The sequence below is a fragment of the Marmota flaviventris genome, chromosome 17 (genome assembly GCF_047511675.1).
Source record: "Marmota flaviventris isolate mMarFla1 chromosome 17, mMarFla1.hap1, whole genome shotgun sequence".
NCBI lineage: Eukaryota > Metazoa > Chordata > Mammalia > Rodentia > Sciuridae > Marmota > Marmota flaviventris.
Window position 1 is genome coordinate 65,822,946 of NC_092514.1, and position 27,743 is coordinate 65,850,688.

The 27,743-nt window shown below is 48.8% G+C and overlaps 1 protein-coding gene across 2 annotated transcripts in view; it reads right to left on the bottom strand.

The window, feature by feature from the left end:
* Prkca (protein kinase C alpha) overlaps window positions 1-27,743 on the bottom strand; it is a 394,797-nt gene that overhangs the window by 47,750 nt on the left and 319,304 nt on the right. For both annotated transcript variants that reach the window (XM_027946194.2, XM_071603594.1), the window contains 5 exons: window positions 11,812-11,949; window positions 10,595-10,768; window positions 8,367-8,458; window positions 5,769-5,831; window positions 4,790-4,928 (listed from right to left, as the gene is read on the bottom strand). In XM_027946194.2, coding sequence (XP_027801995.1) covers window positions 4,790-4,928; window positions 5,769-5,831; window positions 8,367-8,458; window positions 10,595-10,768; window positions 11,812-11,949 — 606 coding nt within the window. The remainder of the gene's footprint in view (window positions 1-4,789; window positions 4,929-5,768; window positions 5,832-8,366; window positions 8,459-10,594; window positions 10,769-11,811; window positions 11,950-27,743) is intronic.

Below are 27,743 nucleotides of genomic sequence, written 5' to 3' on the forward strand. Positions count from 1 at the left end.
TTTTGACCTCCGAGGTCCTGGCCAAGGCTGAGCTCACCAATGCCTGCCTTCTTTGGAGTAAGGCTACGGCTCCCTGTTCTCTTGCGCATAACTTGGTCTTTTTTCTCCCACCCCAAGCTGCAGCTCCCTCTGCAAAGGGGACCTTGGCCCTTCCAAAAGGGAGGTCACACTTGATGGCCCCTGGCTGTGTCTCATGGTGAAGGTTGCTTTTACTACATGGTAGAGCCACTTGGAACAACAGGTGGGTTTTATATAAAAATGCAGCTGCCTGGCCTCTGCCATGGGCATCACTGGCCTGGCATTCCCACGGGGCTAGACTGCAGAAGCTGCACCCTGGGGATAGGTCTCCTGCTCCCTCTTGTCCAATCTCCAACCCTCATTGGACTTGCCCATCTGCTCCCAGGCAGAGGAGAGCCAACCATGCCCAATGATCTCCCAAGTGGTTTTAGCCACAGCAAAGGTGACATCTGATATCGCCAAGAGGAATACTGTCCTGTCCCTGTCTTGAAATCCACATCTCTCCTGGGCTGTATCATCCCTGTCTAACTCCCCAAGGCCCTCCTGGCAGATCTCCTCCAGGGCCCCCTACTGGCCACGCATCCCCAGGCCTGGGACAGTGCCAGGTACTTGGTAGGCACCTGATGAATGTGCGGACCGACAGATGCCACCTGCTGGGTAGGGGCTTGGGTGTTTCTGGTTCACCTTTCTGGTTCTCAGGGGTTTGTCCAGCATTAGTGGCTGGATCACATTCTGAGTCACTGATTGTGTCTCTGTCATGACTCAGCACCTGGATCCCGGTTCAGAAGGAGGCAGGTCCCTCCTCTCCTCAGAGACGCCCAAGAAGAGATAGTCTACAACTGAGTGCTTGGTTTTAGTGCCCTTCCTCCCCTAACTCTGGAGACGATGCTATCTGTGAAAAGAATGTATGGGTTCTGGGGTCAGAAAGCCCTGGTCCACATCCACCTTTGCCTGTCACCAGCTGTGAGATCCTGGGCGAGTCTTGGAACCTCTGCTCATGTATAACATGTGACAAACAAGAAGATGTGCCCAGAGGGCTTGGTACAGAGTAGACGGCAACACATCATGGGTGAGGTCCCCTGCGTGTGGTCCTGCATGGTCTCCTACCAAGTCTGCAAGGACAACCTCACGTGGCACACTCTAAGCAAGCTTCTCTGCCCTGAAAGCAGGGCACACAGAGGGACACCAGCCAGAGGGACACTTCCCGTGCAGCGTCTCCTTCTTCCAGGAAGGAGAGGACAGTGCTAGGACTTGGAGTCTGATTCTTCGGCCGTTGAGAGACATCTGGCTGTGACAGGGTCTCACATCCTGAAATGGCCAACTCCCAGAAGGATCAGCCCCACGTGAAGCTTTTGTTCCGCCTTCTCAGGGACCCTCATGGCCCTGGAATTATGTGTTCCATGTCAAAGCAAAGAGGACCCTTTGTGTCAGCTTCAGGGATCATTTTCTGAGTTAGCACCCCCCCCCCCTTCCATGGGTGTTCATCTCAAGTCCCCAGCCGCCTTCGTGAGTGACATTTCTAGCCTTGGCCCTGTCATTACTGGTTAGAGAGATGCTACAGTATTAATCGATTTCAAGGTTTCTGAACAAATAGCCATACATGTTTAAGCCCCTGCTCTGCCTATTAGGGGAAATGCCACCTATGATAATTATGCTGCCCCTGCCTGACAGGAAGATTTACACAGGAGACAGAATGACTGCAACCTCTGAGAAAATCCTGAAACCTTGGACCTGTTCGGCCTTTCCCGACACAGCAGGTATTCCTGAGGCCAAATGCATCAACTTCCTGAATGCAACCAGGAAAAAGGCCAGCAAAGCAGACAAGACCTAAAGTCACACTAACTCTGTCCCAACAGAGAGGCTCGTGGGCTCAGGAAAGTCATCGGGACCGAGACACAGCTGTGCCTGCTGATGTCTGCAGAGTGCCACTTCTGCCAAGGGTGAGCACCCAGGGGCAGCCGGATGTGCTTCTGGATCCCTGAAGGCAACCTGCGTGGCCCAGGAAGCTTCCAGAAGGTGGTCTGCATACTTTCTTACCACTGGGGGCTCACATGAGGCACTGCGGCCTCAGTCACCTCAGCTGAAACAGTGGCCCCATGGGAACTCCCTGGTGGGGTTTGTTAGGAGAAATAAATGAGGGAAAGTATCTGTGGCACCTGGTACACAGCAAGCACTCAATAAACGGTGATCACGCCATTTATTACTGGGCGTAAAGAGAAGAGAGGAAGGGAGGCTTTGGAAAAGGGCATCTGGAGTGAGAGCAGGCTGTTCCCTGAGTATGAAGAGGCCCCAAGTTCCCCAGATCTGTCCAAAGTGTGATTAAGGTTGAATGACGTCCCCAAGACCTGTCACTGTCACCTTTTCATAGTAAGAAGAACTCTGCAGGTACAGGGTGAGGCTCTTGAGGTGGGCAGATGATCCCAGATCACCCAGGGGCCCAGCAGAACCAAACGTCCTTGTTAGAGAAGAGGGAAGCTGGGGGTTGGAGCTGGAGAAGACGGAGAGGGGCCAGAAGATGCCAGGAGGCAGGGGACGTGGGAGAAGGAAGGCACCCTGAGAAGGAAAGAGGCGGCCTCCAGCTTTTGGGGGAGGCCAGGAAACAGGTTCTCCCTGAAAGCTTCCAGAGGAACAGCTCTGCCAACAACTTGACTTTAACTCAGAGAGACTGATTCTGACCTCCAGGGCTCTGTGTTCCACCTGTGTTCCGAGCTGCTGACCTGTGGCTGTTTGATGCAGTAGCAACAGGAAGTTCATACATAGGAAGGACACTGAGCAGCAAAGACCAGCCGTTCAAATGGGTGAATCTTAACTCTGTGGAAAGTGGACCCTGTCAACCCTGGTGCCGTCACGCAGTTGGCGTGTATCCATCACGGGAAGCTGACCGTGTGATCGGCAGACCTGGCCTTACTGGAGACGAGGGTCAAAGTCACCTTCACTCCTGGAAATGTTGCCATCCTCTGTCACCAATCTATATGGCATCTGGTGGGTTGTTCCCTGGTGCTCAGCACCTGTCAGTCAGTAGGAGGCTTCCGAATCCCCACTACATCCAGAGGAGTAGTTTTTATTGTACCATCAATTTGTCACATTGAAAAATGTGACTATTTAAGTTCAGGTTATGCCTGGAGGTACCAATGAGTGAGCTTTTGAGGGAAAACCTCCAATAACTTATATGTCAAGATGACATGTCGCCTATGGCCATGTCATCAGAACTTGATTTCCCAAGTGCAGTCTGTTTGAATGTAGTCTAAGAAAATAACAAACAAAAAAGTCTTTAAGAGAAGAATAAAACTCAGTTTTCTTTCTGGAACAGTGACCATCATTGCGAGTCATATTAGGTACAAATAATGAGGGTCCACTAGGTGCCAAATGTTGCACGAGGCCTGTTAGTCCTTGTAGCAGTTCTTAACAGGAATGTGCCATTATCCCTAACTCGCCACTGAAGAAAGGCAGGTGCGGGGGGCTAAGAGACTGGCCTGAGTTCCCAATGTCCACAGACAAGAGCAGATTGAAGCTCACAGAGGTCTGACTCCGAGCTTGTCATTCCTGGTATTCCCTCTGGGTCTGAGACAAGTGCATGGGCCACTATGATGGACAGATGTGGGATCCACTGCCCACAGCCATTAGGGGGGCTCTATGAAGACCTCGGGTTGGTCCGACTTTGCACCAGTTTCTGTAATGGTCTGAATATGAGGTGTCCCCCCAAAGCTCATGTGTGAGACAGTGCAAGACGGTTTAGAGGAGAAATGATTGTATTGTGAGAGTCTTAACGCAATCAGTGAATTAATCCCCTGATAGGGATTAACTGAGTGGTCACTGAAGGGGGAGGGTGTGGCCGAATGGGAATTGGGGGCTTGGCTTTGGGGTATATATATTTGGTATCTGGAGAGTGGAGTCTCTCTACTTCCTGATCATGATGTGAGCTGCTTCCCTCCACCTCTCTCTTCCGCCATGTTGTTCAGCCTCACTGCGAGCCCCAAGGAATGGAGCTGGCCTTCTGTGGACTAAGACCTCCAAAACCGTGAGCCCTTAAATAAACTTTTCTTCCTTTACGGTTGTTCTGGTTGGGTCCTTTTAGTCACAGAGGCAAAAAAAAGCTGACGAAGACACTTTCCATCAGGCTGGGGCGCAGGTGGGGAAGGGCTGCTGCATCTGCAGGGCTGTGTGAGGACAGGAAGTGGCCTTCATGTTGACCCAGGGTCACACACCATTCTATCACTGGCACACATGAAGCTTCCCAAGATAGGAAGAGGATTCCTCAGTACGTGTTCTACCAAAGACACAGCAGTACAGCCCACTGCTGGGAGGATTCAAACCGTGGAACCATTTAGCTTTCAACAAACCCAGAGGTTCTTCCTAAATTAGACACTGAACATCAAGTAGCACGGAGCACACATTCCTCGGAGGTTGCTAAAAAAGCCCTTATTGCCACCACCTTGCAACCCAGCTTTTCCGGGAGTGCTTCACAGGCCGCTCCCCCACCCATCAGAGCCTCTTAAATCACCTTGGCCACGGTCACGTGAGAAATGCGGTTTACCCCGCAGCTGGCCCACATGCACACCTAACACAAACCAAAGTTTCACAAGATAAGCCCTACTGTGTGCAATGAGCTCTCCTATTTCCTCTTCCTACACGTTCATCTATTGTTCAGTCTATTTGGTGGCCATGACCCACACACGGACCTAGGGGATTCACGAATGACCCCATATTCCAGTGGGGGTTGTGTTTGCCCTTTGATTTCCTGGTCTATAAAAGAAGGACCGGGGATCCCTACCTCCGGGGCGATGTAATCTGGAGTCCCACAGAAGGTCCTGGTTGTGACTCCATCCATCATGTGTTCTTTGCACATCCCAAAGTCAGCAATTTTGATATGTCCTTCTGAATCCAGCATGACATTATCTAACTTCAGGTCCCTGCAAAGAAGCAGGACAACATCAGAGTCCTTCCCACGACAGGTCAGGGTTTGCTTTGGAGCCGGTGAAACAGAAGTATACTTAACTAGTTGCCATCTCAGGGGTATTTAAACTGTATGTCCCTGGAGACCAGGGGCCAGGAGTTCTTGTGTCTTTATATCTCCAGAGCCTCACACAGAGTCTGGGATATGGTAGGAACTGGCACATTGAGTGGTTGTTCCTAGGAATCCACACAATCCAATTTATGAGGTCTGAGGGGATCCCACTCATTTGATTCATTATCGTGCACAAGGTAGGGTGGGGTGGGGCTGAAACACAGCCGGGTTTGAGAAATTATGAGTTTCAAACCACCTCACACCCTTCCTCCCGCTGGTACCAATGTCCTTTTAGGTACTCTTCAGTCAATACTGGAAGACATTCTCTCTCTGGTGCCACACTTGGACTGCAGATAATGAAAAAAGGAATTTGACTCAGTAGCTCCCCCTTGCTTTTCCCCAGCTCCCCATGTTCTTTTCCTGCTGAGTATCTATAGTGACAATTCTCTGTCCATCGCTCTGACCTCCATTCCCAACAAATGGCAGAGGAAGGAGCTGTCAGGAGAGAAAACCATGTTTTCTTATGGAAAGTAACAACGAGATCTAAAATCTTTCAGGTCTAGAGATCAGAAGTGACTCTGGTTTGCCTCAAGGTGGCAGAGACAGGTAGTCCCAGCAGATCTGTGTTCCCTGGGGGTTACCCACACCATGCCATGCCCAGAGTCCCCATCACAGAATGACATGCCCAGGGAGGCCCAGCAAACCTCTCCACTGTGCTGCTGCTGGAAGGGCTTCAGATACACACCTATAAATGATGCCTCTTTTGTGAAGAAAGAACAATCCAATGGAAATCTCTGCTGCATAGAATCTGCAAAAGAAAATGGTTCGGGTTTCTGCCTGGCTTCTTAAGACTTCTGTATCTTCTGGAGTCTCACATTCAGGCATCAGAGATAAAAAGAGTGTAAGACCTTAGGCTTCCCAAGATCACATCCTCCCACAGGTGTTCTTCCAACCGTCAGCCCCTCTCTGCCATCTCCAGCTCATCCGTGTCAATGAGACAGGCTTACTTTTCTTCACTGGGGAAGGTGGTTAGCGAATTTGCTGCCGACAAAATACTTTCTAATAGAATCATTTAAAGAGTGGCTACCTGTGAGAGTATTCCATGTCAGGAAACATGGCAGAGTAGAGTAAATTTCCATTTTCCTATTCATGGGCAGAATGCACTGGTGTTTGAACATACAATTACTCCCTGGATGACAAAGGCAGCCGTGATGGACTCGAGCTAGTTCACTCATTCGCTGAAGTGCTGGGATAAATGGGACGTACACCATGATTCATACCTGAGTCTGCCCTTTTACATAATTCATAATAAGAGCAGCTACTACCATCCCTTCCAAATCATTCGTAGGTTAATATCTGAAACTCTGAGAAAATGTAGAGGGATGTTTTGAAATTTGCATAGCATTTAAGAGTCTTTGAAGTTTGAAGAACCACAAGTTTGCGCCTGGGCAAATATCACACCCGGGAGACCTAAAGTAAACACATACTGTTTACAAGAGCAGAGAAGTGAAATCTCTGATGGTGAATGCTAGGCTTTGAATGGGGCACCGTCTCTGAGGCTGGCAGAAGAGATAGGATTATGGCTGATTTTTACAATTTTCATGTGTTTTTTTTCCCCGTAATTTAAAAGAAAACTTTTCTGTAACACACATACATTAAAAGAGGATTGGGCAAGGCATGTTTATGTTGTTTTATGACAAAAAGGTGCCCTCTTGTGATCCCAGCACCTCGGGAGGCTGAGGCAGAGGATGACAAGTGCCAGGCTGGCCTAGGCAATTTAGTGAGACTCTGCCTCAAAGAATAAAAAGGGCTTGGATGTTGCACAATGGTACAGAGCCCCGGGATTCAATCCCCAGTCCAGGGGTGGGGAGGTGGGGTGGGGAGGAAAGAGAAGAAAATAAAGTGGCTATTTGCTCTTATAGCTGTGTGCTCTAAAGCTTTATTCTGCAATCTGAGCATTTTAATGCTTTATAACTCACAATGTTAAGAGAGGAGATAAGGCAGGCATTTCTAAAACACATTTAAGAACAAATAAAAGCAGAAAAAAAAAATCCCCTTTATATTTTTAAAGCTTGCTACCAAAGAATTCCCTATTGTGCCTTCAGTTAATCTCTCCTAGGGCAGATAATCCTGCACAGGCCAAAGATTGCTCTGATTTATCTTTTTAGATGAACAGTGGCCGGACTCCTATTCATGTTGGCTAACTTGATTAGTGGGGTGTACATCTAATTTGGGGAAGTAAAATAGCCATTTGCTTAGGTTTGCTTCTGTTGAGTTTCCAGGGACTTCCTGGCTCCTGAGAAATGGGACAGTGTTCCAGGTATCAAAGTCCCTCCTCCGATCCATGATGACTCCTCCATCCCCACACGGAGCCCGCGGCTCCACTCCTGCATCCCAGCATCCAAGGCGCATCCCACAGAAACACTCCAAGCTGAGCTCGCGGTTCTTCCTTGCAAACCGCAACCTTCCTGATAGCTGCCCTCACCCAAGCCTAAGCTGGGACATCACAGACAAACGTTTCTGTCACCGAATTCTGCTTTTCTTTCTCCAGAATGTTTGTTAAGGATGCTTGCTTCTCTCTGGCTCCAAGCTGAAGCCCTAATTCCAGCTCCATTTCATCTGCTTAAAAAGATCCCTACTGACCCCTTTGTACCAGCCCCTACATTCCTCCTGCCCACTCAGCTCCCCTCTTTAGCCAGAGGGTGCTGTGAGAACTTGGTCTCATGGGGTCAAGTCCCAGTGAAGCCCCTCCCCTCTGTCCTCTTTCTCAGCCCCCCACCCTGCCTGTGCCCTCTCCCGGCTCACACCACCTGCTGAGCCACAGGCCTGGACTTGGTCTCACCTCTGTCCACATCCTCTTCCTGGCCTGCCTGTCTCTGGGTTGGGCATTACTTGAAGACTTGCTACTCTCAACCCCCAATTTTGGGGGGCTTGGGTTGTGTTCTGGGCATTTCCCCACAGTTGGAGCCATGCATTATAATTTTCTGTGACTTCTCAAAAGCCAGGTTAGAGCATGAGCTTCCCAGGGAGGGGGAGCCTCATCCTCACGTGTCCAGTGCCTGGTGCACCGTGGGTGTGCAATATTCATTCGCTCAATGAGCAGTGAGGGACTCTACCCCTAAGGGTGGCACAGGGTGGCATGGGTATGCACCAGCATCTCCAATTTACAGGCAACAGAATAAAAAGCTCCTGTGGAAACATCTAGAAGGGACCTGTTAACACATCTATTCCCTTGGGAAGTTTCCCAAATGAGCAGGGCCATCTTGGACATCCAGTCTAGTAGAAGTTCCCAGTTGACAGTACTGGGCCCCCTGAATTACAGGACTGAAAAAAAAATACTCACACTGCTTGTGGCTCCTTAAATTTTCCTACTTGCTGAATGTGGTACATCAGGTCCCCGCCGTTGACATACTCCATGACAAAGTACAGCCGATCCTGCAGACAAAGGTGTACACGTGAGCAGGGATCCTTCCCCATAGGTAGCCTGGTTTGCATCCTCATTAGTCAAACTTGGGCTGCGCTGGCAGATCTGCTCAGTTTGAAGCCCTTCACATTTTTTTCCCAGCTAAAGAATAAGCGATATACCCTCCTGCACAAGGGCCTTGGGATGGACGCTCATTACATAACTCTGAACTAATGGCTGTCTGCCTCCTGGTTACATACATTCCTCATTACAGTAACGGCCTCAAACATTCTTCCTTTTTTCCCTACATGCATAATATATTTCTAAGCCAGGCGCACTGTGAGGAATCCATATGGGCCAATCAGTTCATTCCCACCAATGTTTCTTGATGATGCAAGTGTGTAAAACTTGGTTTGCAATGTCAAGGAGGGTGGCATGCTGCTGTGGTAATGTGCTCAAATGGATCTTCTGAAAACTCACCCCTTGGATTAGGCTGGGCTTCTAAATTGTACCTGCTTAATGACATCTGTCAGGTAGGGGAGAAGGAGGACCATAACAGGAGAAGTTAATCCAATGTTCTTTGATAACCACTAGGTCCCCAAATCCTGTATTTTCATTTTCTCTGTTACTGGTATATGAGGTGTTGGCCACACGCAGGGCATTCATCATACAACCAGAGAAGTGTGCATATTTATGAGGACATTACGCTGGGCCAGATGGGAGAGGCTGAGCAGCTAACATCTCAGCACACGAGGTAAAAGCTGACCTCTGCTCTCTGCTAGAGAACATCCCCTTTTCACAGAGGTTATTAAACATTAAAGTGCTGCTCAGGGAGAAAGGCAGCACAGTGAAGCCGGTGATAAGAGCCAGGAAACGGCTCGGGGAGCGTCACTCTCCGGCTCTTCAGTTAGAAACTTCAATATCGGCTTCGAGTCTTTGCTTCGTAGCTTTCTGGAGCTTAATTGGTGTGAGCGGAGTGACGGCAGCTGGGCTGGGATTTAGGGGTTTGCTTCCCTTCCCACCTTGCTGCTCAGCCCTCCCTGCCACTCCTGGGGCGGGGAGTCTGGGTGCTGCTGAGAGCAGGCAGGAGCCCGGGGTGTGGCCAGAGCGCAGCTGACACACAGTGGCCAGCGCCCAGCTCTGCAGCCTCCTGGAGCGCTGACACGGTGTGGCTCTGTGGCCATCTTGAGATTCTACAGACCCAAAGCACGAGGGCCCTTCTCAGGGGTTTTTAAAGACACACATAAGACACCAAGTCGATTTCTGACCATGGTGCGGTTGGAAATAGTAACTGTCCCAACCACAATGATCACTGACCATTGAGCCATATTTAAAGGGAAAGCCCACCTGGTGCCGTCTAAAGGTCTCGTTTTCTTATAGGACAATCGCCAACCCCACAGCTGACAGATCAGTGCTTTGGGATTCTGCCCACCCCTTCCAAAACGTTTTGCTCTATGATAGGGGTTAGTAGACTTTTTCCATAAACGGTCAGACGATAAGTATTTCAGGCTTTGTGTGTTTCTTGTAACTACTCAGCTCCGACGTCTTAGCATGAAAGCAGCCACAGGGGACAGGTAAGTGACTGAGTGTGGCTGTGTCCCTAGAAAACGATGTATGCATGCTGAAATATGAATTTCATCTAATTTTCACATGTCATGAAATACTGTGTTTGGATTTCTTTTTGGTGACCTTTCTTACAGCTCAGGGGACATACAAGGCTGGTCCTAGTTTGCCACTCTTGTTGAGTGTCTGAAACAAACACACATTTTTATAAAATGGCATCTCCTGAGGTCCCAAAGCTGTGCATGGCAGCTGGACAAGTCGTCAGTCTCATAGAGGCAGGACTGTGAATTAATTCTTAACTTTTTTGAACCCCAAAAGAGTGGCTGTACATCAGATGCAATTTAAAAAATATCTTCCATCTGGTTGGTAGAACCTATGAAGGATGCAGAGCCCCAGGAAGGAGAGGCCCACTGTAAATGTTTGCTGAATTAAATGGAATGAGTGCCAAGCAGAGGACATCACAGAGGGGGATGACCCAAATCTGCCATTGCCAGAAGGGTGGGACCTGTCCCTGTCCCCTGGGCTTGGCATTCCATCCTGCCTCTCCCAGGGATGCTGAGGGCAGGTGGGCACCAGGCCTCAGAGACACAGCCCCCGGGCCTTACCACCGTCTGGAAGCAAGAGTGCAGCTGCGTCAGGAATGGGGGCTTGTCAAGCAGGGCCAGGACCCGCTTCTCCACCATGGTGCACTCCACGTCGTCGTCCTGAATCACCACGTCCTTCTTCAGGATTTTGATGGCATACAGTTCTTCTGTTCCCTTCCTGTCAGCAAGCATCACCTGGGAACAGACCCAGAGCACCCTGAACACGGGAGGAACCGGGCCAGCTGCAAGTCTGAACCGTGGGATAGGAAACTGCTTAGCTAATTTTGCTGCATGTCGCAGTGTCCCCTGAAGGTCCTGTGTAAAGGCTTTTGGTCCCCAGGGTGATGCTTTTGGGAAGGGGTGGAACCTTCAGGAAGGTGGGGCCCTTGTGGAAGTCCTTGAGTTTTTTGGGGGAATGACATGCCCTTGAAGGGATCTGTGAGACTCCAGTTTCTTCATTTTTTTTCTCTTAGTTTCCTGGCTGACAAGGCAAAGAGACTGCCCCACCATGAAGTGCTGCCTCACCAGAGACCAAAGCAACTGGGCCACTCAATCATGGACTGGAACCATGAGCTAAAAATAAACCTTTTCTCTTTATAAATGAATTGACTCAAGCATGTCATTATACTGATGAAAAATGAATACCAACTTTACATACAAATTTGGAAATGTTGCGCATCACCACAAATTAGATTCTTCCAGAACTTGTATAACTTCTAAATGATTGAGATTTGCACTGCATACCTATTGTCACCCGGGGTTGCTATTTTGGTTGCTAAAAGGAATATTCACATTCTCTATGAGGATTAGTCTGAATTCATGCAAGTTTTCAGAAACATCCTTAGGGTATATGCAATGGACCTTTATAACGTCACTCGCCTGGAACTCAAAAAGGCAGGATGGAAATCAGTTCCTGGAGTGGTCGTGAGTCTTGGGACCACTGAGACCCAGTGAAGGAATGCAGGCTGACGGCTCCACCACCCCATATGACCCCACATTTAATTTTTAGTTGTGCAAATTATTCAACTAACATTTTGGAACATCCTCTCAGTTCTGAACAGGTGACGCATGAGAACCTGCTGTTAGTGCTCTGGATACAGTTGTTTTTAATCACAAGAAGTAGGAAGCATTTGAGGAACGTGTACAAATACCTAGGGAGGTCTAAAGGGCTATTCTGGAAACTTCAGGGAGAACAAAACCAACCCACCACTCTCTGCCCAAGCCCCTCCACTTCTTACCTTCCCAAAACTCCCTTTCCCCAGCACCATGAGGAAATTGAAGTCGGTGAGCTTCACTCTGTCGAGGTTGTTGGAAGGTTGTTTCCTGTCTTCAGAAGGACTGATCACTTTGTTACCCGCAGGGCCAAGCTTGGCTTTCTAAACAACAAGCACAGACATGAAAGGCCATTGGTCATTTTTCCAAGGAAAGAGTGACATAAAACAGCACCTGGGATCCAAGTTTGATGCCAGCTGGAAGGAGGGAGGTGGGAAGGGGAGAGAAACGAATCTGAGAGCCAGATGCAGCTCCTACAGCAGTGGCTGTGCTCCCCGAGGGCAGGTCTGCAAAGAGGTGGAAGGTTGCCCTTCCCTGTCTCAACTCCACACCTGGTTAACCCAGGAATCAGGCAAGGGCATGTCAGTTCTAATTCCGGGATGTAAAAGCCAGCTTTGGGGAGTGGCTGGGGTGGTGGCTCAGCAGTAGAACTAGTACCCGTGGGGCCCTGGATTTGATCCTCAGCACCACATATAAATAAAATAAAGGTAGTGTGTCCACCTACAACTAAAAAACATATTTAAAAAAAAATCAGCTTTGGGGGAAAATGGTACATTTTCACTACCGATACATAAAGGAAATAAACTGTGGCTGATGTTTTCATCATCTGTAGATTTTCTGGTTTAAAGTCCTTCTGCATAAAGGAAACTTGTACCCAGGCAAAGAGGGAGAAGAAAGTCCTTTGGAGAGGAATGATGTAAGTGGCAAGGTGCGGGGATGAGTTATTGCTACTTTCAAAGGCACAGCAAGGAGAGCAGGCTTTCTGTTTGATTTTTAAAAGTTAAGAGTCAAACTCATAAAAAGAAATGGGTGTGCATGGGAACCTGGTTTCGCATAAAACCGGAAGGTTCCGGAAGTGTGGTGAATGATACTCAAGCAATGGAAGGAGGTCCACGCACTAGGTTCCCCATGTGACGGCGCTGGTGGGGCCACACTCACTACTCTCATGGAGAGTCACCATGTCCATGGGGAACAGCAGGAGGGCTCAGAAGAAAAGGGGAGACGAGTGAGATCCTGTGGGCATGATCCTCCTAACAGTCAGCAAGGCGCAGTGGTGCATGCCCGTAATCCCAGTGGCTCGGGAGGCTGAGGCAGGAGGATCACAAGTTCAAAGCATGGTTCAGTGAGTTAGTGAGGCCCTAAGCAACTTAGTGAGACTCTGTCTCTAAATAAAAAATGTAAGGGCTGGGGATGTGGCTCCGTGGTTAAGGGCCCCTGGGTTCAATCCCTGATATCAAAAAGAAAAAAAAAAAGATGGCCAAGGAGATATAAAAGGCATTTGAGAAGGGCTTTACTATGGACCAGTGCATCAGAAAGACTGGTCCTTAGCTCTAGGGGAAAATGGGATTTGCAGTTTTCTTCTTTGGCAGCAAAGGAGGCTTAGGAATCATCCTCACTCCCTCTTTGAGAACCAGCCTCCCTTGCTGCACAATTAGAGTGAGCCACCCTGCACCGGAGTCTTTGCCTTAGCAGAGTGAGCCCCCTCAGCGGTCTCTGGATTCCTGTCCCTAATGCTGTGCTTTGCACAGAATATGCACCCAACACTTGGGTTGAATGAATAAAGAGATGAAATGTCCATGTCTCTACCTGATGCTGTGTTACGGGGTGATGCTCTTTCCCACAGAAGTAACTCATTTGTACAGGATGGAATCTCACAGCTCGAGTACGTGCTCTTAAGAACTGAGCACATGCATTGAAGATGAGGGGGAGGTGGTCCTGACGTTTTTGCTTCAAACCTAAAGGTATTGAATATGATTGTGCTTGTTGGGAAGTTCAAACTTTCCTCTGGTTGGGTAGCGGAGTCTGCTGCGCAATAGTAAACCGGCAATAGATCGACAGAAGCGGCAGATGCATTCATTTAAAGTGCACAGGTGCTAAACAAAATATGAAACTCAAAGAGGGGTCAGATGGCTGAGGCTGAAATACTCTCTTCACAGGAGAGAGGGAAGTGGAGGGGGATCCGACAGGGGGAGGAAAGAATTTTCAGGGGAGAGAACGAGCCTGGGAACAATCAATGGTCTGGGACAAAGTTCCTCTGGGCTCTGAGTGTGGTGTCTGATTTTTAGTCTCTTCCTGTGCAGTCAGAGGACAATCTTTAGTACAGAAAAGCAGATGTGATCAGGTAGGTCTTGCTGATCATCAGGCCTGGGCTCTGTAGGCTTTGGGATGCGCACGTATAATCTCAACTCTGAGATTCCTTGGGAATGGAATTTCAGTAAGATTGGAAGTCAACTGTGTTCCTTTCTGGCAAATCTGGTCTTTGGGCAGATAAGGGAGCTTCAGAGAAAACCCTCCCTGCAGCTGTGCTCCCCAAGAGCTCTCAGTTTGAAGTCTAAAGCAGCAAATTTTGGGGTATTGTTTTCTGAGCCCATGTGCTCTGCCTCTATTGGGAGTTCACCGAGGGAAACAGGTGTGAACTTGGGGCTGTGATGATAAAACACGAACCACAGTGGCACATCAGGGTGTCTCCCTTTGGCCGAGGGTGGAAGGAATTTTAAGGCAGATTTGTGAGAAGGAGCCAGAAATTCACGATCAAGTTCCACTGGGGACCCCTCAATTGTGGGACCAGCCCAGGCCTCCAGACATCTGCCCATCATGATCACAAGTGGAGAAACTTCCTGGTCTGTGCCTAAATTTGAAAGAATCATTAGGAAGTCTACGTGTGAGACAAGAATACCGCCCGATGCCACTCTTTTGCTCTTTTGATTTAGGAAAAAAAAAATGTTATGAGAAAGAGACACAAAGATCAATTTTATCTTCTCAGGAACTTCATAAAGAACATCTAAAAAAAAAAAAAACAAAACCAAAAAACCCAACCACGGTTATGATTCATGGATCCGAGGTGCTTGACACACTTCAGAACATTTTCATCTGGGGAAGCTGCTATTCATAGTCCTAGGTGGATGCCAGCTTCCACCTAGTTAGGGTTGGATGGGAGGTGTCCCCAACAGCTCATGTGGGAGACAATGCAAGAATGTTTAGAGGTGAAATGAATGGGTTATAAGAGGTTTAACCTAATCAGTGCATTTATCCTGATAGGGATTAACTTGGTGGTAACTATAGGCAGGTAGGATGTGGCTGGAGGAGGTGGTTCCTGGGGCGTATATTCCCCTCCCACACTCTTCCACCATGATGTTCTGCCTCACCTTGAGCCCTGAGGAATGGAGCTGGCCTTCTGTGGACTGAGTCCTCTGAAACTATGAGTCCCCAAATAAATCTTTCCTCCCCTAATTGTTCTTGTCAGGTCTTTTGGTCACAGCAGTGAAAATCTGAAACACACCTGCAGGGTGGGGCTCTAGCCAGCTGCTCCTGACTCACAGGTATTCCTAACAGCCATGCAGTCATGGAATATTGGCTGATGCAGGTGATGGCCTCCGGATTAGATATGGGGCCTTGTTGGGCCATGACACAATGGCTTCATGAGTTTTGTGCTGTGACCTTAGACTATTTACAGGGACAAGATATTGCCCACAGTTAGGCTGTGGTAGAAGGGAGGTAGAGACAAAAGCATTTTTTGCATTCCAAAATTCCTGAGCCTAACTGCAATAAGATCTTGGACTCAGTCTGAAAAGCCATGAATTTTGGAGAAACCCCCACAAAGGAGACTCTTAATCCCAGGAGTGGAATCTCAACAGGACAGAAGGAGGTTATAAAGGGCACATTCCACTGTCCTTTCTTTTTGGCCAGAAGCAGTATTGAGTTTTCTATGGATGGCAGAGCAGGTGGTTGGTTGGGAAAGAGAGAGGCCAGCATGTGGGGCCCAGAGCAGGCCAGGGTGGCCACACTAGCCACATTCATGTCTGAGGGTTGGCTTCTCGGTGGTTTGGCCCAGAGGGTGAGAGTAGATTTCTCCCCACCCTGGGCCAGTCCTGAGATAACAGCAGCACCTTCATACAGCTGTCCCCCATCCAGAGTGGACATTCGCCAGTAGAGCACCCTGAGCTGCTCCACACTGCCACCTGCAGGCCATGTTGTTGAAGGCCAAGTAGCCACCAGATACTGAATCTTTGCAACAACTCTTGTGCTATGGTGGTCTGGGCCTGGCTTTGGGTAAGCCCTACTCCCAATCTGGGTCCAACAGACAATGAGATAGGAGGAGACTATCAGTGGATACCTAACAGCTGTCACTGTCAAGGGGGAAGGTTGGGTCCCACCATGCAGGACTCCCAGGCAGGTCACAGACCTGGGCTGTGGCCCAGATGCTGTGGACTGTCTTGACTTCCAGTCCACGGGCAGCACCTCCTTTGCCTGGGCCATTGATTCTGTTTCCCCTGCCCCTGCCTGGCTGCCTTCTCCCCGTCCCTCAGGGTCCAGCTCAACCTCATCCCTCAAGGTCCAGGTCAACTGCCATTTCCCCAGGAAACCCGTTCCCTGAAGACAGCCTGGGACTCTCCCTTGTGGTTCCCCAGGCTTTTCCTCAATAGCGTGTGGCACCTGGTAAATCTTTGTGGGTGCACTTGTTTAACACCTCTTGCAATCACCCTCGGTCACGCCCAGTCTTCCTTCAGATCACAGCCACAATCCCCCTCTTCTCATGGTCCCATCTCCATGCACGGTGGCACTGGCCACTTGGCTGGCCTCCCTGTGTCCACCCCACCCTGCAGGCTGTTCACTGGAGGCATCCTGCTAAGGGGTCAGGGCAGGCCTGTCCTGTTCTGGCTTCACTGGCTTCCTATATGACAGAGGGACAGAGCCCCAGTCTTTCAGGATGGTAGGAGGAGATGGCTTTCCACTCTCTGCCTAATTCCCATCACTCCTCAGCCTCTCTCCCAGCCATACCACCTCCATGACGTTCCTCATTCTGTCTTGGTCTTGGCCTTGCCTTTCTCCCTTCTGAAAGCTCAAAGCCACCAGTTCAGGGTGGTCACTGGCTGACTCTCTCCCTGCTCCATCACCTTCTGCTCCCTCCTGCTTCCTTCCCCTTTCTTCCTAGGCTTGTTACCACCGACTGCCTCAGTCCTCATCTGAGACCTTTAGTTCATCCCCCAAATCCAGCTCAGGGGCCTACCCTGTGGCAGACGCTGTGCCCACCCACATGCCCTGAGCTGTCAGCTCTGCACACCTGTGGACACCCGAGGCTGAGGTGGGCTGGGCTTCCATCGGCCACTCTTACAGAGTAGCCTGAAGACCCACCAGTCACTGCCCCTTCCATCTACTGCAGGCTGAAGCACATCCCAGCTCCTCGTGGACTGAGCTGCCACTGCCCAGGGGTGACCAGCGCAGTCGCACACCCTCAGCGGGCTTCCCCAGGTCACATCCCTACTCCCCACCAGTGTCTCTGGGGAATCTCTTCCCAAGTGAACCTGTTCTTAAATTCCACTGCTGAGTCAGCTTTGGGGGAACCTAGACAAACACACCCACCTTCTTCCTGGACTTAGGGATATACCTTCCTCACTGGACCGTGCAACCCTGAAGGCAAGGAGCGTGTCTTCCTCAACTTTGAGTCTTTAGAACAAGCACTACCTGGGGCGCATGAGTAGGACGCCAGCATCTCATCCACATGCTCACGTATGTTCGTAAAGGTGTGGGGCTGATCGAACCTGCAGGGGCCAACTTGGAGCCAGCTCTAGTTGACCAGATGACAAACTTTAATACAGAAGAGCAGATGTTATCAGGTAAGTGCTGCAGACAATCAGGCCTGGGCTCTTTAAACTCTAGGGTGCTCACGTATAACCTCAACTCTTTCCACAGAGCCATCCCTGCTCCTGCTGGGACAGCTGCAGAGAGGTGCTGTGAGGGCATTGCTGCCCCCAGGGAGGTGGGCACACAGTGCCCTCGCAAGAGGCCAGGCTGGCCGGGTGAGCTAGGCCAGCAAGCCCTAAGAGTTTCTCTGAAGGGATCCTCTGTGCAGTCCGGCTTGCCCGAGCCCAGCTGAAAAGCAGCCCTGAGCCCCCAGCTGCCCACTTTTTCCTCTGAGCTTTTGAAAGCGTCTGTTTGGCAACTGGCCTCCCAGCAGGACGGAGGCCTGTCTGGGCTCACGTCTTGTGGACACGTCTCTAGTTGTCATGGATGTAATTCAGACCTCACCAGGAGTGCAAACAAAATCAATATATGTTTAAGGATAAAGCTGAAGCCACAGCTCAACGCAGAGATTTCAGAAAACCAGAGAAGGCACAGGAGAAGCGTGGACGTGGCCTGGCAGAGGGACTGGTCCGGCTGGGGGAAGGCAAGCGGGAATTTAAACTGCAGAGACTGAAAAGCAGATGTGTCCTGAAGGTGGACACGCAGAGAAGAGCACTGACGGGGGCTGTTGACCCGAGCAGACGTTAGCCCTATCCCTGACTCACTCGACCCCGAGTTATGTGAAGAAGGTGAAGGAAGGGGGGGCTCTGAGCAGCAGCATGGAGACCTCGGGCTCCTCATCTTAGCACAGTAAGACTGCATCCCTAGGTAGCATCCTGTGCTGGGCTGCAGGTGGAGCTGGGAAGCCTCCACAGCACCCCCCAACTGTGGCACCTCACTTACACCCTTCTGCCTGGTCTTCTTGTCTTTGCTCCAGAGGGAGTTGTTGGCAGCCTTGCTCCATGACTGTGCCTTGAAGGTCATTGGTATTCAGGGGCAACTGCAGGCTGCCTGGGTCTGGGTTCTGCTGGGCCAACTCATGGGCTGAAACCCTGTGCTGCAGTTTGAATATGGTTTATCTCCACTAAAACTCATGTTGCAATTTAATGACGCATTAGGCACTGAGAGGTGTTAGGTGCTGGGTTGTGGGGCAGAGCACTCATGAACGGATCAATGCTTTTCTCCCAGGAATGGCTTAGCTGTTGCAGGAGCTCATCCCCTTTCTTGTGCTGAGGATCAAACTCGGGATCTTATGCATGCTAAGCACATGCTCTATCTCAGGACTGCACTCCCATCCCCCTTTTCTCTTTTAGCATGTGCCCACTTGCTCTTCCATTTTCCACCATGAATTGAAGCAGTATGAGCCCCTCACCAGAAGCCTATCAGTTGCTGGCATCATGCTCTAGGACCTCCAGAACTGTGAGCTAAATAAAACTCTTTTCATCATAAATTACCTAGCTTCAAGTGTTCTGTTACAGCCACTTAAAACAGATCTATGATCTAGAGCGATGTGTGAGGTTACAGATGGGCTTTGTGGGTGCTCATACCCTGCCAGGAGTCTCACGGGCTCCCTCACTCTCGGGGGGGTAAGGGGAATGGGTCTCGGCTCCAGTCATTTGCCCTGATTTCCTGTGTGTTTAATGTAGCCCTGAGAAGCTGGGCTAGCACTGGTAAAGGAAAAGACCTTGGCTCATGGAAATGGCAGAGACTATTTTCAAAGGAAGTAAAAATGGAAACAACAGATGTATAATGTTGTAAAACAGAATAAAGTGACTTTAAATGCTGAAGCCTTAGCATGCCTTCAAAAAAATTACACTAAAGCACAGCAGGCTTTACTGGCTATGACTAAACAACTCAGAATGCAGGATTTTTAGGTGCCACCAAAGATGGTACCTTAGCATTTGGTCACGTCTGGCTTCAGGATGCTACTTGGATCACTAGGCTATGAGACTCAGCAGTGGTGTCTCCAGATCAGGGAATTAACTAGTAAGCAACTTCTAAGGCATCTTATTTGGTACCATTGACATATTCTTTGAAGTCATAACCGTTTGCAGTCACTGAAGGTGTTTACAGCCCAAACTCTGGTGGCCTCCTGTCAAGCAGATCACACCAGGTGAGTCTGCATATTGCAAACCCCAACTCTTGCAGGTTGGTTTGAAACACAGTCCACGTATACAAGCACAGGTGCCCCAGGAGCCCTGCGTGTGTCCCATGAGGGCCTCTCTATGCTCGACTCACCATTAGGGAGTTTTTGAGTTAAAATCAAGAGGAGGCCATGCCAAGCCACTTGCACTCTGTACCTTTGGAGGCCTCGATGGCGGGAGACACTTGTTTTTCATCAGGTTAAACAGCTGGCTGCCACGGAACTGTGACAATCTGACCTACGTAACAGAAGTGTCCCACAGCTTAATACCACAGATGTGCTGTGGTGTTGGATTTTGTATAATGAACATATTAGCTTTGGTATGTGGGGAAACAGACCAAGGAGACACGGGGAAGCTGCTGTCCGTGACCACCAGCCTCTTGCAGAAAAGCCCTCTGTCTTGGAATTCCGACAAAAGGGCTGACTTCCCTCCAGTGTGAGTCCAAGTGCAAAGACCCACCCGCCGTAAGAATGCAGACTGGAGATGGAGGGCAGCCTTCCCAGTGGGTCTGTTTTCTTCCTGCAGGGCTTTGGGCAATGCTCTGCAGAGCTGGTTAATGTCTAGCCACGCCACACTTTGAATGTGCTCACTCACTGACTTTGTGAGTGTGTCTTCAGGAATACAGTATCTCCTAGCATTACTGAAAATACGACTTTGATGTATATATTTATCAAAGATGTTTGCAGTGAGTGGAGAGATGAACTGGACCACAATGGACGATTCTTTCTACTTCTAAGATTCCAAGGGTGGATGGGCCAACAGTGAGCAACCGTAGGAGCAGATGAATCATTATGATTTTCTCCTATAATTATTTTTTGGGGGATGGGGGTTTGGTAAAAATGCTCTTGGTTCAGGGTTTATCTGAGCAGCCCCAGCAAAACAAAAACAAAACCTCTGGTGTTTCAGTGCCAGTCCACCAATCAGGGCATAGTCAACAGTCATAGCTGTGTTACATGCAGCCAAGGCCCTCAGCATAGCATCGACCCTAGAGGGTAAGAACTTATCTTCCCCCTGCAGTGCTAGTTAAGAGTGATCAAGTGTTTCAGAAGATGAAAGCCATGAGGGACTTGGAAGGGGTTTCCAAAGAGGCCATTAACTGGGGAGGTGTGTTAACACCACGAGGCATGACATCTGACATCTGTTCCCTGCTACTCAGTAACCAGGCAACCTGGTAAAATGATGCTACTTAATGGGCAATTACAGCCTCCTGGGTAGCACAGCTGGAGTCAAAGAGATGGTCACCAATGAGTTTTCATCTGCTGGGACAGGACGTACTAAGCACACTGCCGCCTGAGAGCCTCTGCACTTCCTGCCTTCTCTGATCCAGTTGGGCACAGTCCTGTCCTTGTTCCAGCGATGCGTTAACCTGAGGCTGTGTCTGGTGGGCTCCTTCCTGTGGTCTGTAGCCCTTCCCACTTTTCTCTTCTTGTTTGTCATCCCTCTCCCTCCACTGGGATGAGCACAGGGACCTGGGCAGTCTGTCCACTGCTGTATCCATCTCTAGGGTCCAGGACGTGTCTGGACGTGTTTGCCCTCAAGCACTCTCAGAATGAATGCCTCGGTAGATGGTGAAGGCACCTACTTTTCATGTAACTTTTTTTGAAAGGCAGAGTTGCTGCTTTGTGACAATTTCTATGATGCAGCGTCTTGTTATAAACTAATTCATGTCCGTTTTTGAAAATTTAACAGTCATAGATAAATACAAAGAAAAAAAAACCAACGAGGAAAAATTTAAATATGCATAATTTCAGCACCGGGAGATAACCATTGTTAACATTTTGGTGGATATTCTTCTAAGCCTTTCTTTCATGCTTTCTTATTTGATACACATAGAATTACATTGTTTGAAATCTGCATTATTTTAATGAATGCGTGGTATCTCACTACATGGCTCTAGGAACCACTGCCCCATGATTGGATTCTAGGTTATTCTAATTTTCACTAACATGCAGATGAACAGTTTTTAGTTCAAATTGCCATGCCGAATTCAGTGCTTTCCTTCCTTTATCAAGGTTCAGGAAACTTGTTCTACAAATATTTCTGGGCTTGCAGACCAAATACTGTCTTTGTTATAACTATCAACTCTATTGTTTTTGTGCAAAAGCGACATGTCTGAATGTGTGGCCGAGTGCCAACAAAACGTTCACAGAAACAAGCGCAGCCAGGATAGGACTGTGGGCTACAGAGTTTCTCATACCCTGTGTTTTGCAGGTTCTCAAATCATCTTCATTATAGGTGGAATGTAAATAAAATGACTCTGTCTCCTTGCTAACCTATCAAAACAGCAACAATTAAGGACCCCAAATGCACCTGAATTCAATTACTACTCAGTATAGGAAAATGAAGTGTTTTTCCCACCCCCCACTCAACCAAACAAAGTGGTATTTGTTCAGTGAGCCAAAATTTAAGGGAGACACATTAAGTCATTTTCTTAATGAGAAGTATTTCTATGGACACAGCCGCTTGGGCTATTGCTACTGTTAAAATGAATTTGCAGGAAGCCAGCAGGCCTCTGTTGTCATGACAACTGAGCCATATTTCAAGGATAAGTATGGGACCCCAAACCTATAAGCACTTATGCCTGATGTGGAAAATGCAAAGTGCTTGCTTTTCTTCCTATCAAGTATCATATGCGTCTAGTATCCTGATGTGTTATTTTCTCTGCAGCCAGCCTATTGTTTCCCCATTTCCCAGATTAGTCTATCGATCATTGCCATATCTGCAAGGCTGGCTCATCTTTAAGGGGGACTACTTGCTTACCTAAGCATGCCTGGAATAGCCTATTGCCCTCAGTTCTTCCTAGTTGCTAAGAGTTCAGGATCCTCTTTTGAAGATTCTCCCAACTTCCCCTTTCTGAGTTGTTCCACCTGCAAAAATCCCACCTCTCTCCCACCAGGGGACTGATGGCACCTTACAGGAAGGCCTAGTGAATGGCTGTGACATATATTTTGATTAATTTTTTTGAAACCTGTTATTTTTCTGCCAGGAGTACTCCTTTGGGGATTAAAATCACACTGGATGTGTGACTCAGCTGTGGCAGGGTCAGGAGTCACACAAACTCACAGGTGTGATCAAAATAAATGGTTTTTCCAGACTGTGCACAATGTTGCCAAGAAGCAGGGAAATTTTCTCTGCTACTGGGAAAGCAAAGCAAATAGGAAATGGTTTGGGGCTCAGGGCAAGATGATTCCCCAAACCAAGGAGCCACTGGGAGCACAGAGAAATGATTTTATCGATTTCATCGTCATGTCCATTATGAAGTAGAGGTCAGGCAGGAGTTCACTGCTATCTTGGATTTTAGGGAATTTTTTATTTGCAAATCTTTACTGCCCTCTTGTGGTGGTTATTTTCTACAGTGGCTGCATCTTGACTGGAATTTATATATATATTTAAATAGTTGTCAGTGGATCTTTATTTTATTTATTTTTTATGTGGTGCTGAGAATTGAACCCAGTGCCTTACACATTCTACATGCTAGGCAAGTGCTCTACCACTGAGCTACCACCCCAGCCCTTGACTGGGATTTTTTTTTAAAGCAGCAATGTAAGGTTCACTATTGAGGCCTATTGGCCAAGTCCTAATAAGTGCTACAGGCCTACACAAACTCTCTTCTCAGCTGCACCTTTATGGAGATGAGTGAAATGGCTACTGGGAGAACCAAGCTTTTGCAAAAGGCCAGTAGAACTTCAGAGTGGGGACTAATGCTGAACGTGGGTTGGGGACGCCTGAGTGCTTTATTTCTAGAAAACAACAAAACCCCAAACAGTTCTAGACTTCTCTGAGTCTCCTGGCTCTTCCCCAGCCATTGGCTGGGTCCAGACTCTGCAAGTCATAGATACGAAAAGTGGACAGAAGAGAAAAGGAGGTGGTGTGGGCTGCCCAGGGGAGGGTGGCCAAGAGGGCCACTGTGTCTTAGAAGTAGAAGCAAAGAACAATCTGGAAAATAATGAGAAATGATGACAGTCACATGAGGCAGGATTCAGTGAAACAGCTACTACTGGGGAATTCAACTGGAGCTAACGGAGTGCAGGACACCAGCTCCCTGAGGTCAGTAAACAGCAGCCCGGCCATCACCGCTGTGCAGCGGCAGGAAACATATGAGCAGGGAACCCTGCCCTGAGCAAAAGGCTCGGAACCTGTATCCTCAGAGAGGCAGTTTTAATTTTTTTAAAGATCCTGTCCCCAGTACGAAGGATATATTTGCTCAACTTTCCAATTTAAATTTTTTGCAAAATGACTCTAGCTGATGAGAGCAAGCATTTTGAAAATGGAGCCAACTGCCATTAAACTTGGCATAGAATTTTCACAATTGCTGATTTCATTAAGTCTTCCTGAGCAGTTTTAAACCACACCAGTTTTTTAAAATCAGGGACATACTTAAAGCTCTGTGGAACACCTACTTCCACGGCGGGCAGCTGCGCTGCTCTGGGCCCTTTGCTGGGCTCTATTCTGGGATCTCCAGGGCAAAGTGCTCCTGGGAAAGCTTGGGGCACTCTGTGGTGGCAAGCGTGGGAGCTGGAGTCCACCAGGTGTGGACTCGAATGCCAGGCAAGGTATTTACACTCCTCCAAGCCTACAGTTTTCTCACCTGTTAAATGGTCTAAAACTCCTTTCCTCATCTGTGGAGAGCAGTGACAGAGAATGGGAGACAGTGTCTGAGACTGGGGTCTCTGATGACCTGTGGCATGGCTGGCGCCTGGAAATGTTCCTGTAGAGGGGCACAAGATACTTGGCTGCTGTGGGAATGCCCTGCACGAGGAGGCTCTGTGCAAGAGTCTTATCAGCGTCGACCTTGATCTCAGGCACACAGCTCCTAGGAGTAGAGGAACTCTCTTGCTGGACAACCACAATGTGTCACCAGCTCTCCTGCTCCTGAGCCTGCCGGCTTAACAGTAACTTTAAACCACAGACTTTCTTGAGCTTCTAACACTGCACATTGCAACTGTGGAAGAGCTACATTGATGTTTCTAGTCTTGTAACTTTCTGAATACAAAGAATAATGTTTGCATAGTCTGTAACCTGACAATGAGACATATATAAATAAAGATTTCTGGAATAACTCTTTAGATCCGTTTCTCCATCAGAGAGCAGAGCTCCACTTGACCCCAGCTTTATCTTCAAAATATGCATGTGTGAGTCTTTATCTCATCTCCCTTTGCCCCTCTCTGGAACCCATTAGTTTGGCCGCGTGGGTGGCTTCCTGTCATGACAGGGCGTGATCCGGGTTCAGTAGCTGGTAGCAGCTGCCACTGAGAAGTTTGGTCATACCCATCAGCTGCTGCAAGGAGTCAGTAACAAAAGAGAGAGAGCCCTTGTCCAGGAAGGGGCAGAGGGAGGAGAAGATACCTGGGAACATGGCTGTGCAGTCACAGGGGTTTGCCTGTCAGCTGGTCTCTGGGACAGGAGGGGGAGAGGGAGCCCAAGGGAAAGATGGGGCTCCTTCCCATCTCTGCCATCGTACAGGCCTGGGGGCATCAGGGGCTGCTGGGGTCAGGGGTACTTTGCTTTCCATGTGGAACATACACCTTAGTGCTCTGGCCCTCCAGGTCTGGAGGCTTGGGGGGCCACAGAAGGTTGAGGTATGGCTCACGAGGGTGCATTCTCCCACAGGAAGCAGTGGAGGGGGAGTGGCTGAGATGCAATAGCCTCAAGGGCAGAGGGAAATTTGGGAAGGAAAGTTGTGTAGACAGATGGGTTCCCCCACACCCAAGTTGCTCCCGGCATCTCCCAGATGCAAATGGTGGACCTAGGAAGTAGATGGGGGTTTTATGTTAATGGATCAGGAAAGAGCCAGCGAAATCTAAGTTAATACAATTACTGTGGCCTCCATGGGTACCTATGGGGGTTGGTGCCTGAGGCAGTGTGGATTTAAAGGAACACCCTAATGAGAAAGGAGACTGCGGCAGTGTGACCTTCGGGGAGCCATCAGTTCTGGGTAACTCTGGCTGCCCACCCTTGGCCACTGGTGAGTCACAGAGAGCAGCCTCCTGCTTGCTTCTTTCTAGTCCGTCAGCAGAAAGAGTGGTCAGGGGTGGACTGATCACTGACAAGCCTATTTTCAGAAAAAGCCACAAAGTGAAGATCAGCTCATGACCAAGTCATGATGGCATTCAGAACTGTGAGTGAGTGATGGCTCTCCTCTGTCACCACCCAAGCGGGGTGTATTCCACCACGAGGGTGACCCTCGATTCTTGGGTAAAATGATCTATTTCTTGTCCTAGGACCCACAACAAAAGACACAGGAAACACTGATGTGTGCACCACGGGGGTCTCCCAGCCTGGGGCCCACGAATGGCTGAGGAAAAACACAACACAGAGTTTGCAATCACTTGACAAAGGCCACCCAGGACACCGCAATGCACCCTGGCGCTTCCACCGGGGAAGAGCTTCAGGTCCTACCTCCTGGGGGCGGGAAGCAGGGAGGATGATGACCTCGGTGGACACAAACCTAGCCAGGCCCTAAGTCCAGGCACGTTTTATATTTATTCATCTGATCTTCCTAATCACCCTAGGAGGATGGTGCTTTTTATCATTTCCATCTTCAGAGCTGGAGAACCTGTGGTTATAGAGGTGACAAAATGGCCCCAGAAAGAAGGCTAGACATGGTGAGCTGGGTTTGAACCCAGGCGGCTGGCACCTACCCACTACCCGGGGCTGCCCACATAGGGTGACAAGGGGAGGGGGCAGCTGCCTAGAAGGTGCAGGGAGAGGGAAGTCCTTTTAAAGAGCGAGCAGCCCCTGCCAGAATTCGGGAGAGCCACAGTCTGCCTGTGTGGGGGACGGGCGGCCGGGTACCAGGAGGGTGACGAACTTGCCCTAATCCTTCCTTCTGTTTTCTATTTTCCGCTTCAGCCACATCTGTTTTATACCAGCACCTAGCTTTTCTACATGTTATGAAATGCAGCCCTATAATTTGTATATTATTTCTCCCTGGAATAACAAAAAAAATTAACACAACAAGGATGAAGAAACATTGCTCAGTCATATCATATCACATGGAAAAAAGAGCCCAAGGTCACATTTTGGGTGCGTGGGCCCCATGAATTCACTTCACCTGCATAAAGGGGTCCCCAGCATGTCTGGGCATAAGATGACAGGCGACTGATTTGTTTGTAAACAGGAACTCTCCCGGACTCTCGGGATGACCCGGAGCTGCCCACCTCCTCTGAGAACTTGGACTGGGCTTACTCTGGGCAAAGAAGTCGCCCAGTGGCTCAGTGTGAGTGTGGCTGACGGCCTAAAATGTCTCTCCAAAGCAAATGCTCGGCACAGTGAGAGGGTTTAAAACCCAGACAGGAGGGAGTGGCAGAGAACTCTTGGAAGGCAGAAGTGCTCCCCCCAAGAGATGCCACACTCTGCAGGACTTGTGTGATTTCGAGAAATACTCCTTCCTTTCTACTTCCAAATTCTCTGGGTCACTGATCTCCTGGGAGGTCCCTCAGGGGACACATCTGTAGTTCTAGAGATGACAAACTCTAAAAATATTGCCTATTACTTTCTTTTTTCTATTTTTTTTCCTTCTTTCCTTCCTTTCTTTGGTATGATACTGGGAATTGAACCCAGGACCTTGTGTATGTTAGGCAAGCATTCTATCACCAAGTTACACCTCCAGCTTTTTGAGACAGAGTCTCGCTAAATTCCACAGGCTGGCCTCAAACTTGTGATCCTCCTGCCTCAGCCTCCTAAGTAGCTGGGATTTACAGATGTGTGCAACTCTTCCTGACTATTAAATGCTTTCTTTAAGACACTGTCTTTAAAAGAGAGTATTATTTGTTGAGTCTAGCTCAGGGAGGAGGGTGGGATTTTCCCTTTTGCTTATTCTTCACCCAAGTGTTTGACTATTTACATTTCCCAGTTTGTTTCAGTACAAATATACTGTTACAATCTGAGGTTGGTTTTAATGGTGAAGGAAGCAATGCACTGAAGGCACAGCTGGTTTGTGTCCCTCCAGCTCCCCCAAAGAGAGAGGTGCAATCAGAAGTGACCATAATAGATTTGGTTTTAAAAATAATTTACATGCAAGTGGCAAAATTCCATCAGAAAGTCTGGGGATAGAATGGTGGGTTAGGTGGTGACAATTAACTGAATTGGGAAAAAAATTTAAAAATGAGAAAACATGAAATGCAGTGAGAAGCATTAAGCCAGGCATTGAGAACATCAGGACAACAGGACTATTTCAGTCCATGATGGAT